This window comes from Micropterus salmoides, unplaced genomic scaffold (assembly GCF_014851395.1).
Source record: "Micropterus salmoides isolate LMB-PRFRI ecotype aquatic unplaced genomic scaffold, ASM1485139v1 Ms_hic_scaffold_1, whole genome shotgun sequence".
In the NCBI taxonomy this organism is placed as follows: domain Eukaryota; kingdom Metazoa; phylum Chordata; class Actinopteri; order Centrarchiformes; family Centrarchidae; genus Micropterus; species Micropterus salmoides.
The window spans coordinates 4,521,449-4,534,225 of record NW_024040040.1 but is presented as its reverse complement, the minus strand read 5'-3'; the positions used below and the strand labels follow the sequence as shown (position 1 = coordinate 4,534,225).

Below are 12,777 nucleotides of genomic sequence, written 5' to 3'. Positions count from 1 at the left end.
ACATATTTTAGATCGTGCTCCTCCAGTACAACAGCAACATCGTCAATCTCTTTTGCCAGCAACTCTAGCTTGCTTCAGCCTTTCTCTGCAACAAAGAAGGTGAATGGTCCCTCCTTTTGTAGCCTGTTATGATTGTCTTTCAGGTGAAATGTAAGTCCAAACAAAGCTGCTGCTCTTCTGGTTTGAAGACAAACTGCCTTTGTCAATTAGCATTTGATAAATTAAACTGTTATTTAGAACAGAATTTTATTGAACAATTAGTCCCTCACTGACAGTTCTGAGTGGTTTAAGAAACTGCAGTTGGCACGTGGGCCGTAGTTTGGCCACACTCTCATTTTGTGTAGCACATTCATCAGAAAGACACAGACATCCACCTTGGAAGTGATGTTAAACAGATCAGCTGAATGATGTTTAGACCTCATGAATTGTGTTAAATGTTTTATTTAACCTGATGTTTTGTTCTCCAGATCATTGAACTGGGTTCTGTGTGCAGAACATACAGAAGGACACATGGCTTGTACAACACAGTCGGCCTTAGACTACGTCAGGGGTGCCAGAGTCCACCTTGAGAGAGATTTAAATAATCTCTCAGTGATTGTGGAGAACTTGAAGCAGCAAGGAGTTTTTAGTGCTATAGAGGTCAGCAAAATACAGACAGAGAGAGATGACTGTGATCAAACCAGGAGAATACTGGACTCAGTCACTAAGAAGGGGGAAGCGGCGTGCTACGAGTTCCTCAGGATTATTGACGTGACGAGGAAGAGGACCTTAGGGAGGACGTTCCTTTTCCCTGAGACAAAGAGTTCAGCTTCTACTGAGACCAAGAAGTTTGACCTGCATAACTGGATCAGCTGCTTTTCTTTCAAGGACGACACACAGATGGATATAAACTGCTTACAAGGTATTTTGAATTCTGATTGATAGCGTGTCACATTTTTATTATTTATCTAGCTGATGTTATATAATGCACTTTAATGTGTCTGTATAAATATGTATCTGTCATTTAGTGTGAGGGAACAGCAGTTAATTTACAGTATATTTATTTACTAATTGTTGTTTTTATTTTAGGCTCAGGGCCGTGCCTCAGATATCAGGCGAAGTTAAAGTCAAAAGCACAAAAAATATCAAATGAGTTTTGGAAGGCAAACAAAAATCTGTTTGAAAGAAACAACAAGCCTGATCTGTCGTACGCTTCACTCGTGTTAGACACACAAGAAAGTGTTTCTCCATCTAAAATAAAGAAGCTGAAGAGCAAGAAGAGCAAGATGAGTCGCCCTAAAAAGCTGAGGACATACATCCCTGAGGACAGACCAGACATTTCCCCCAGTGAGCTGCTGAAGACAGATAAAAACATCCTCTTGGTTGGTAAGCCTGGAATTGGAAAGACAGCACTCACTCACGAAATGTTGAAACTTTGGGCAGAAAGAGACAACAAGGAGCTCGACTACATGTTCTACTTTGACATGAGAGAAACATCCCACATCATGATGGCCAAGAGCCTGGAGGATCTTCTTTTCAGTGTGATCAGTGAGCCAGATGAAGGCAAAGAAGAGGTCTTACAGGACATAAGAAGAACTCTGACAACGTTACACTCATTTTTGATGGAATCACAGATCTCTCTTCATCAGTGGTGAAGAGGGTTGTAGAGAAGGACCTACTACCTGATGCCAAGATCATCATTACATGCAGACCAGATGATGCAGAAGACCTCCTTTCTGGGGACTTCCTCAGAGTGGAAGTGAAAGGCTTTAGTGAGCAGACCATAAAAACATACTTCCCTGCAACTCTAGGAGAAGAACAGGAGAAGGTTTTGAGCAACCTGGAGTTGTTAACTCTTTGCCATGTCCCAATGTATGCACAGATGGTGGCTGTCTGCTTTTCATCAGAGACACCAGAAGACTCTCCACAGCCATGCACTGTAACTGAAATCTACATCAATATTGTTCGTCATTGCCTTCAAACAATCAGCAAGAAAACAAAAACCAAAGATCTAAATTCCTTCATCAACAACAAGAGTGAAGAAATTCTGTCTCTGGCCGAGTTTGCTTTTAAAGCCACTGAAGGAAAAACTGTGATCTTGAGAGAACTGCCCTGTGAAGACAGCTGCGTCCTCTCCTTCCTGAAACCTCTTGTTATCAAAGTGGCCCCCACTGAGACAATCACCACTCATGCATTTCTCCATTACACAATGCAGGAGTTTTTTGCAGCACTGTGGCTGCTGAAGAATCCAGATAAGATCGGGGATGTTTTTCAGCAGAGCCTCATTGAGGAGAAGAAACACATGAAACATCTGATCCCTTTCATGTGTCGACTGCTGACTGACAAGAGACCTAGTTTGATGAAGCATCTGATTCCAGCTCAGGAGCTCAAGAACACGTCTGACTGGTTCTTCGAGGAACTGATAACCACATTTTTAGAGGCTGACACAGAGGACAGTGGACTTGATGTGGACATACTGTTCTTATGTCAGTGCTTGTATGAGTCCCAGTGTCCTGAAGCGAGCATCAGCTTCCTGGAGAAACTGGACTACGCTCTTGATCTCAGTGGAGAGAGTCTCGAGCCTTACCTTTGCTCTGCTGTGGCCTACGTGGTCACTCAGTCGAAGGAGAGGAAAATATGGCTGAACCTGGAGGACGTCATGGTGTCAGAGCAAGGAATGAGACGACTGTTAGGATGCCTTCAAAATGTCCAGTGGTATGTGTGAGCGTGTGTAGAAAGTGTCAAGTTACTGTTTAGGTTACCACATATCTAATTAAGTTGTAGTTTGGCTTTGTGCCTAATTAATCAAAGAGGTAACGAGGATGACTAAATAGTTGAACAGGATAAGTGCGTGTAAAAGATGGATGGAAAATGAAGTTTGGAACTTCTGCTGTAGCTTCTTTAACATAAACAGACTTTATTTTATGAAACATTACTGTTACTCTACTCTATTACTTTTTAAATGAGGAAATTGTCTCTGATTATTCTTAAATTACAGGTGTGGTCCTCTGCCACGGCAGCTGTGGGAGATTTTCCTTCTCAAATGTGGACAGATGGCAGATGAACCACATCAGCTTACTCAGCCTGGATGGAAATCAGTTGCACCTTCCAGTTGAGGGTAAAAGACGGCTGTTTGAAAGAGCAGTAAAAGTCATGCAGAAGATCACTACGCAGCTTAATGTCTGCATCCACTGGGACAGGAAAACTCCTGCCTGCCAAAGTCTGTGCGAGTCTCTCTTAGAGGCTTTGCCATATATATCCGCTCACTCAGGTATGTAGCTTTTGTTTTTGTGTGATGCTTATTCCACATTAACTTTTATCTTTTTGTAAAACCGTTAATGTTGAAATGAAAATCCTTTTTTTCAAGCCTTATTTCATGGTCAGATCAGACCTCCAGTTTTGCATGTGATACATCATAAAAAACCTGTCCAGCACCTGGACTCTAATACTAAATATTATAAAGAGAAACTGGCAGACTGCTTACGTATCTGTTTGAACCGAAATAGTCAAAGTACATTTTCAGCTCAAGTAGACAGAAGAAACAGGAGGTTTAATCAAGCTAACGGGAATGTAGAAGCAGTGTCCAAATCATCCAAGAAGGCAGTCCAGTGCACAAACAGTAACTCCAAAAGTCCACAGACGAAAGGCACTGGTGGAAACAATCCAGAAAAAGTAAGACAATCAAGCTATTGGGAAAACACAAGAGCAGGAAGGGAAGTAACCAGAAAATGAGAGGAAAGGAAGATGCCACAGTAAGACAAAAAGTAAAGAACGAATGAAACCAGATGAAAACAATTACAGAGAATGAGAAACAGAAAGTAATTAACAGGAAATACAAAAACAAAAACCCCAAAACATGACACAAATAGAAGAAGTATCAATGAGTTCATGTGGCTCAGCAGAGATCAGCTGTAGCAATTGGTAAACTTCTAATGAAGTTAATAGTTAAATTGGCCTCATTGTGTATGATGAATATCAACTTTGATCTCTTGTGATGCCTCCCAGATGGGCTTCCCCTTTTTCTTTTGTGAAATAAATATTGCATTTACTCTTCATAATTAGCATCAGCACAGTGTGAACGTTGTATTTGTTTAGAACTGTGTATGCTTAGATTTCAATTAAATACAGTTTAACAGTACATGCACTGTTTGTCATGCAGCTTCAGGAGGACCTACAGAGGTTCAGGATTACAAGACCAGCAGCAAAGCCAGGGGACACTGGAGAGGGAAAAACAGGAGCTGTTACTGGATTTATGCCTGAGAGCAGCACTTTACAAAGGAGAGAGCTTTCAGAGAGTAGTGAACGAACTTCTCTCATTGTTTTCTGTGAACACTGACTTACATAACATCCTTCTTGATTTTTATCAACACGTCAAGAGTAAAGAGTGTTCAAGTGTCATTCCAAAACTGAGAGCACTTTTCCAGTCATCTCCTGCAGTCTGGTTCATAAACCTCTCAGAGAGAAAGACCTCCATCCTCCTGGAAGTGCTGAAACTCCAACCAGAGAAGAAACCAGTGGAGCTGACAGGCTGCTCAGATGAAGAGAGTGAAGTGAGGAGTTTCCTACAGTGTCTGCCTTATATCTCACAGCTCAGGTAAATAAGTTGTACTTCACATGACTTCAGTGGACATTTCTGGAAACTTTTTGGAGCTAATAGATTAATAAATTTACATTTATTCATTGGTGGTGATAAATGTTTGGGTAAAGTTTTCCTTTCAGCCACTCTGTTGGTTCACGAGTGGTATTCCAGTCTAACATACACATTTCTGGAAACTGGCCAAAGTAAATTTCCTCCATGCAGCTTTGAAAAGCAACATTACAGTAACTTTTGTTCAACAGAGGAGAAATGGAAGAAGAGAGTATGTCTTTGGCTTTTTACCTGTTAACATCTTGGCTTTTTCACTGGTTGTTGACATAAGTGTAGTTCTAATACAAAAGATGTGAGTTTTTTAGGAGCGCAAGTTACGCACACCCTGGGGGCTGAGCCCCCTGTCTTTCAGTCCTACTGACGTCAGTGTGAACAGCCCAAGCCACGTTGAATCTGATCTCTTCCAGTTTGGATTTGGGCCACTTTCCTATGTGGTCTAAATACGATACAGGTCTGAGTTTTTGACAAGCAGTCTCAATCTGGAATTCATGCTACTCTGACGTTACTCTATAGCAGCAATTCTGCACTAGCCGGAGCTGTTGTGAACGAAAAAGCTCCAGAAAAACCATTACATCACATGTGGTTCTCTTTCTCCTTGTCCTTGTTATCATCTGCATCGCCGCAGTAAAGAACCCATGACTGATGTCAGCTTGGCTAACGTCCTCCTCTCACCCTCCTCCTCTGTGGAGTCTGGAGGGCAGTCCAGGACATAATGGTGCGTTCCATTTAACATGGGAAGTCGGAATTTCAGAGTCTGAAATTTCAAAGGTAACGCCCCCTTAAGTCAGATTGCAAACTTGAAAGTCGGTAGACGGCACTACCCCAAGTTCAGTTTATTAGCACTTCTGTGTACTTGTGTCCTATAGAACTTTTTGTACACAAAGTGCCGTCCAACTGCTGTCAGTGTTTAGTGTGAGTAAATACCACACAACGCATTTTGTATCAACCGGTGTAACCATGGCAACCAGGCTAGTTGTAACCAACGGCTGGCGGAGCGAGGTTTTCCGATTTGTAACTGGAACGCCGTCAACTCGGGTGTGACGTCATTCTCAGCTCCAACCTTCAACTTCCGAGGTTAAATAGTTTTTTTGTTTTGCTTCTGTTCTCACCAGATATTTTAGTGACTTTGGAAAAACAAAATTTGTGGGCAGAAAGAGACCAGCTCCATAAGATCTCACACTGGGGAAATTCACCTGTTACAGCAGCTCCTGATAAAACAGATAAGAAAATACACATTCAATAAAAGAAAAGAAAAACACAGGATATAACAGAATGATACAAATAAGTGTAAGAGTTATGTTTACACTATATACACCTTACATATCCAGATGTGATTGATATTGAACATTGGACAGGTCACAGCAGGAGGTAGTTGCACTGTGTAGAAATACATATAGTTGCACTGGACAAAATATATACAGCAGTGTAGCTTAGTGTTAGGCTATAAAAATATGGCTATGGATACAGTGGGTACGGAAAGTATTCAGACCCCTTTAAATTTTTCACTCTTCGTTTCATTGCAGCCATTTTCCAAAAATCAAAAAAGTTCATTTTATTTCTCAGTAATGTACACTCAGCACCCCATCTTGACAGAAAAAAACAGAAATGTAGAAATTTTGATCTAATACAGCCATGAGTCGTTGTGGGAAAGATGCAACAAGTTTTTCACATCTGGATTTGGGTATCCTCTGCCATTCCTCCTTGCAGATCCTCTCCAGTTCTGTCAGGTTGGATGGTAAACGTTGGTGGACAGCCATTTTCAGGTCTCTCCAGAGATGCTCAATTGGGTTTAAGTCAGGGCTCTGGCTGGGCCATTCAAGAACAGCCACGGAGTTGTTGTGAAGCCACTCCTTCGTTATTTTAGCGGTGTGCTTAGGGTCATTGTCTCGTTGGAAGGTAAACCTTCGGCCCAGTCTGAGGTCCAGAGCACTCTGGAAAAGGTTTTCGTCCAGGATATCCCTGTACTTGGCCGCATTCATCTTTCCCTCGATTGCAACCGGTCGTCCTGTCCCTGCAGCTGAAAAACACCCCCACAGCATGATGCTGCCACCACCATGCTTCACTGTTGAGACTGTATTGGACAGGTGATGAGCAGTGCCTGGTTTTCTCCACACATACCGCTTAGAATTAAGGCCAAAAAGTTCTATCTTGGTCTCATCAGACCAGAGGATCTTATTTATCACCATCTTGGAGTCCTTCAGGTGTTTTTTAGCAAACTCCATGCGGGCTTTCATGTGTCTTGCACTGAGGAGAGGCTTCCGTCGGGCCACTCTGCCATAAAGCCCCGACTGGTGGATTGATGGTTGACTTACTACAACTTTCTCCCATCTCCCGACTGCATCTCTGGAGCTCAGCCACAGTGACCTTTGGGTTCTTCTTTACCTCTCTCACCAAGGCTCTTCTCCCCCGATAGCTCAGTTTGGCCGGACGGCCAGCTCTAGGAAGGGTTCTGGTCGTCCCAAACGTCTTCCATTTGAGGATTATGGAGGCCACTGTGCTCTTAGGAACCTTAAGTGCAGCAGAAATTGTTTTGTAACCTTGGCCAGATCTGTGCCTTGCCACAATTCTGTCTCTGAGCTCTTCAGGCAGTTCCTTTGACCTCATGATTCTCATTTGCTCTGACATGCACTGTGAGCTGTAAGGTCTTATATAGACAGGTGTGTGGCTTTCCTAATCAAGTCCAATCAGTATAATCAAACACAGCTGGACTCAAATGAAGGTGTAGAACCATCTCAAGGATGATCAGAAGAAATAGACAGCACCTGAGTTAAATATGAGTGTCACGGCAAAGGGTCTGAATACTTAGGACCATGTGATATTTCAGTTGTTCTTTTTTAATAAATTTGCAAAAATTTCTACATTTCTGTTTTTTTCTGTCAAGATGGGGTGCTGAGTGTACATTACTGAGAAATAAAATGAACTTTTTTGATTTTTGGAAAATGGCTGCAATGAAACAAAGAGTGAAAAATTTAAAGGGGTCTGAATACTTTCCGTACCCACTGTATACTGTACAGGTAATATAGCAGTGTGTATATATGTAGCATACCTACTTTACTATTTCATAAAAATTATGAATATTAATTATTCAGTAATATTGATTCATAAATCCTCAAGGCACCACCGGAAATTCAGTTCGCCCAGGGTCTCCGGACTCCCTGGGTAACGTTATGGGTTTAATAATTACACAATTATTCCTAGTGATCAGTTGGTAGTAATTGCTTAATCATTTCTATAAAATCAGTCAGTCAATCTCATGTCGAAGGCGTAAATCCTCCGTTACAGTCACCTGGAGTTAAACAATACACACACACAGTTACTGTGATTTGGTTGAAATTTATTAGAACTAACTACATGAATAAATTAGGTTAAATATACATCAAAGAAATAAACACTGGCTAAACAGAACAAAGTGCAGCCAATGGGAATGGTGAAGTTCAATGTGAATTTAGTTATTGTGGAGAAGGATTTTAAGAGAGAAAGAGAACCAATAAACGCAAGTTATATGATAATAACTGAGTTAAATTTGGCTCGGAGTTTAGGCTGAAATGATTAAGGATTAAAGCTAATAGATTAAAAGACTATTGGACATCAACTCAACCACAGAATGCAGCGTGTTATATCCTTAATGCTTGTTGGTTTCTCAGCCGGATGGTGTTCGGGCGACCCCACGCTGTCTGAGTTTCGCGCCTTCTCGGTTGAGACGGCTTAACACGCCGTCTGCCGGTCGCTTTCTCTGCCAGGGAATTGCTCCGGAGGTCCGCCAGTTTGGCTGGTAACTTGGTTGAAGAAACTTGCAGTGATGGCTGTTAACCTTGGCTCGGTTCGTGGGTTTTGATGTCCTTTGAGCTGCTGGCATAACTAACCCACGTGGCTGGGCCCGAACTTTGGGGAAGCAGTAAAAGTTAACTTGACCAAATAAAGCTTAAAAGAAACTTGGTGATTCTTGAATTCAGAGTTGCACGAGTGAAACAGTCTGATAACTCTACAAACAAACAAAAGAAAAGAATACCTTCCATGAAGGTTCTCCAGACCTCGCGGATATAGGCTAAGTAAATTACTCTGAGACAAAGAAAACTTGAAAGTTGCGGCGCTCGGCAGGCTGGACTTAGGGCGTTGCTGGAAGACGGGGCACGCTCGGTAAGCGTGCAGGGCGAAGACCAAGAGCGAAGAGAAGAGTTTTGTTTTCTGTGTCCCAGGAGGCTTTAGTTAAGGTCTCCTGAGAGATTTGTGTGTATTTCAATCAAACCTTAAATGTCATAAACGGTTATACTGTTCTTAGTTTTAAGCGTTTATAAAAGGGAAACTATTAAGTAATCATTGTAACGATTAGAATGGTTACCAGTTAAACACATTTTCAGGATTTCAGAATGAAAGAAGCTCAACATTTCCTGGATAATATTGGCTGTTACACATTCTAACTTAGAGAATATAAGCAAGTTACACCAACATGGCATCAGATTATACAAAATAAAAGACAGACTGATACATTAAACCTCGGGAGACGCATTACATGTAATAGTACTTTTGTCCTCTGGGGGTAGCTCTGGTGCCATGAGAGGAGACTGAGATGACTTTGATTATTTCTTTAAAACAATCATTTGCTCAGGAAATTAATTATTTAACACATGATAATATTTCTAATACATGTTCTTTAACAAGAAAATATATAAAAAGGTGTTGAAGCATGGCATTAGTATAACATAAATTAAAGGATCATCAGTGAGTATTGAGGAAGATTAGAACACTGCAAATTAACTTTCTTTATGGATTCTTCTTTTGAACAACAACTGCATGGTAATATAACTACTCAAATGGAGAGACCTGCTAAGTAACTCAACAAAGATTATTTAATTAAACCGTAATTAGTTTGTGTAGGTTTTATGGCTGGAACTACCCAAGCAGCACTTGGGAGTGGAGCAAACCTTTCACCCCCTCCTTTGGGGTACTTGAGCTGTCTCTTGAGGGTTGATATCTCAACCTCCTTTGGAATCTCCAAATTGTTCGATATAAAAAAATCAAACCCACACTGGCTGGTACACTACAAATAAATAATATTGCTATAAAGTGTTGGCTGAGAGACACAAACATTTAGTCATTGCTGTGTTGGAGAGTGTGACAGCTGCTGGGATGAAGGAGCTGCAGGGGCTGAGAGGTGTCGTCTGACTAACATGCTTCTCTCACCCTGCTCCTCTGTGGTGTCTGGAGGCCAGAACAGGACAGAACTAGTCCTCTGAACCAGTTTATTGAGTCTTTTTCTGTCCCTCTCTGTGCTTCTGGCTTCCCAACAGAAACTACTGCATAAAAACTGCAGATACCACCACAGAGTCATAGAAAGATTAGGCAACAAAACTACTAGATTAGGTTTAGTAAAGGATCATGGTCTGGGTGAAAACAACTACGTTACTCCAGTTATTTTAAAAGAATAAAGGTTTAGGTGTCTAATCCATCTGTCCACCCCAAGCTTACCTAAACTTTTCTGTTATTTATCCTACACCTACTTTCATCAACAATGATGCTGAAAGGCTTCCAATTGCTTTATAACACACCAAGGGATCTGGACCATGTGTCCATATGTGAGGACTTCAGAGTGAGAACAGGTTGAGCCTGACATTCCTGCTTCCTTCAACATTTTGTAAATTTAATTTAGTTAAAGTTTTCTAAAATCCAAATATATCCCTGTTAAAATCATTGTTACTTGAGTTTTAGGTTGATTGATTTTACTGTATTCTGCTCATCAGCAGGTATTTGTAGGCTTTTAGCAGATAAACTCCATATCAGTAATGCATGGCTCTTTTTCTGCTGTTGATCAGATCATAACAAAATGTTCAATTCTCGTTCCAGATTCTCTCAGCGGTTTAGAGGCTCAGGAGAAGTCAAGTTCTTTGGGAATCTGTTCTGTGCAGCAGCAGAGAGAGAACAGCAGACAGGAGAGAAGATACTGGAGCTGTTATCATCAGTGTGCAGATATCAAACATTCCCTCTTAAAGAGAAATGGTGTGATTTCCTGCTGGACTTGTACTCTCATGATCCTGAAACAGGCTTGAGAGTCCTTCCATCATTACAGTCAATTTTCCAGTCAGCTCCTGCAGTCTGGTCCATAAACCTCTCAGAGAGAAAGACCTCCATCCTCCTGGAAGTGCTGAAATTCCAACCAGAGAAGAAACTAGTGGAGCTGACAGGCTGCTCAGATGAAGAGAGTGAAGTGAGGAGTTTCCTACAGTGTCTGCCTTATATCTCACAGCTCAGGTAAATGAATTGTACTTCACATGACTTCAGTGGACATTTCTGGAAACTCTTTGGAGCTAATAGATAAATTTACATTTATTCATTAGTGGTGATAAATGTTTGGGTAAAGTTTTCCTTTCAGCCACTCTGTTGGTTCACGAGTGGTATTCCAGTCTAACATACACATTTCTGGAAACTGGCCAAAGTAAATTTCCTCCATGCAGCTTTGAAAAGCAACATTACAGTAACTTCTGTTCAACAGAGGAGAAATGGAAGAAGAGAGTATGTCTTTGGCTTTTTACCTGTTAACATCTTGGCTTCTTCACTGGTTGTTGACATAAGTGTAGTTCTAATACAAAAGATGTGAGTTTTTTAGGAGCGCAAGTTACGCACACCCTGGGGGCTGAGCCCCCTGTCTTTCAGTCCTACTGACGTCAGTGTGAACAGCCCAAGCCACGTTGAATCTGATCTCTTCCTGTTTGGATTTGGGCCACTTTCCTATGTGGTCTAAATACGATACAGGTCTGAGTTTTTGACAAGCAGTCTCAATCTGGAATTCATGCTACTCTGACGTTACTCTATAGCAGCAATTCTGCACTAGCCGGAGATGTTGTGAACGAAAAAGCTCCAGAAAAACCATTACTTCACATGTGATTCTCTTTCTCCTTGTCCTTGTTATCATCTGCATCGCCGCAGTAAAGAACCCATGACTGATGTCAGCTTGGCTAACGTCCTCCTCTCACCCTCCTCCTCTGTGGAGTCTGGAGGGCAGTCCAGGACATAATGGTGCGTTCCATTTAACATGGGAAGTCGGAATTTCAGAGTCTGAAATTTCAAAGCCCCCTTAAGTCAGATTGCAAACTTGGAAAGTCGGTAGACGGCACTACCCCAAGTTCATGATCCAAGATGGCTGCTCTGAGTATCAACAGCTAGTGAAAACTGTAGTTTATACTGTTTATTAGCACTTCTGTGTACTTGTGTCTTATAGAACTTTTTATACACAAAGTGCCGTCCAACTGCTGTCTGTACACGTGTTGCTACAGTGTTCAGTGTGAGTAAATACCACACAACGCATTTTGCATCAACCGGTGTAACCATGGCAACCTGGCTAGTTGTAACCAACGGCTGGCGGAGCGAGGTTTTCCGGTTTGTAACTGGAACGCCGTCAACTCGGGTGTGACGTCATTCTCAGCTCCAACCTTCAACTTCCGAGGTTAATGGAACGCAGCATAACTAGTCCTCTTATCCAGTTTAATGAGTCTTTACATTTATTCATTTAGCTGACGCTTTTATCCAAAGCTACTTACTATTGCTATTTATATCAGAGGCCGCACGCCTCTGAAGCCACATGGGGTTAAGTGTCTTGCTCAGGGACACATTGGTGTCTCACAGAGAGCTTCTAGCTTCCCAACAAGGTTCTCAAGCCTCACGCATTCACTGAGACACTCGCATTTCAAGCAGCTCACACGCTCACAGCTTTTATTTCTCACGCTGAGAAGTAAGAGATAACGCCACAAAGTTGTCCCGCTATACAATTAATGGTCGAGGCGCAGGCATATGGCGTTATATGTCGAGTTCATAGCTTTCTCTGTACCAAGTATCAGAGCCGGTAAGCCAATCACAAAATAGAATTTGAAGTTTCCGGGTAAATTCCGTGACCCGCTGAAAGCATGTTCGTTACCAAGCAACATGGATGCTCGCGCACACACGGAGGTGAAGTTGAAAGAGTCAGTGAATGTGGTAACTGTAGGTACCCGATCTGTTTTTCTTAGCATTTTGATTTTACGATTCCTGGACGAAATCACCTGCCTGTGATCAAAGATAGTGAGAGCAGCTGATGTTGGGGAGTACAGACAAATGTGTGCTAAATCATTATTGAAGCAGTCAAAAACTCTCCAACCTCTATGTGCTCATGTAACGCCGCT

The 12,777-nt window shown here is 41.8% G+C and overlaps 2 protein-coding genes across 2 annotated transcripts in view; both read left to right on the top strand.

Moving 5' to 3' along the window:
• LOC119915596 overlaps positions 1–12,777 on the top strand; it is an 89,549-nt gene that overhangs the window by 40,849 nt on the left and 35,923 nt on the right. The window contains exons 7-8 of the mRNA XM_038735199.1: positions 4,421–4,573; positions 10,469–10,873. Of these exons, the coding sequence (XP_038591127.1) occupies positions 4,421–4,573; positions 10,469–10,873 (558 nt within the window). The remainder of the gene's footprint in view (positions 1–4,420; positions 4,574–10,468; positions 10,874–12,777) is intronic.
• LOC119910453 lies at positions 367–4,412 on the top strand. The gene is made up of 4 exons (XM_038729118.1): positions 367–901; positions 1,069–2,694; positions 2,978–3,250; positions 4,139–4,412. Exons 2-3 carry the CDS (start codon positions 1,850–1,852, stop codon positions 3,093–3,095), a joined length of 963 nt encoding a protein of 320 aa, XP_038585046.1. The 5' UTR covers positions 367–901; positions 1,069–1,849; the 3' UTR covers positions 3,096–3,250; positions 4,139–4,412.

Excerpts from the sequence above, each read along its gene's own strand:
- LOC119910453 (XM_038729118.1), top strand. The coding sequence starts at position 1,850 with ATGTATGCACAGATGGTGGCTGTCTGCTTTTCATCAGAGACACCAGAA. Across the intron at positions 2,695-2,977 it reads TGCCTTCAAAATGTCCAGTG|GTGTGGTCCTCTGCCACGGC; the intron begins GTATGTGTGAGC and ends CTTAAATTACAG.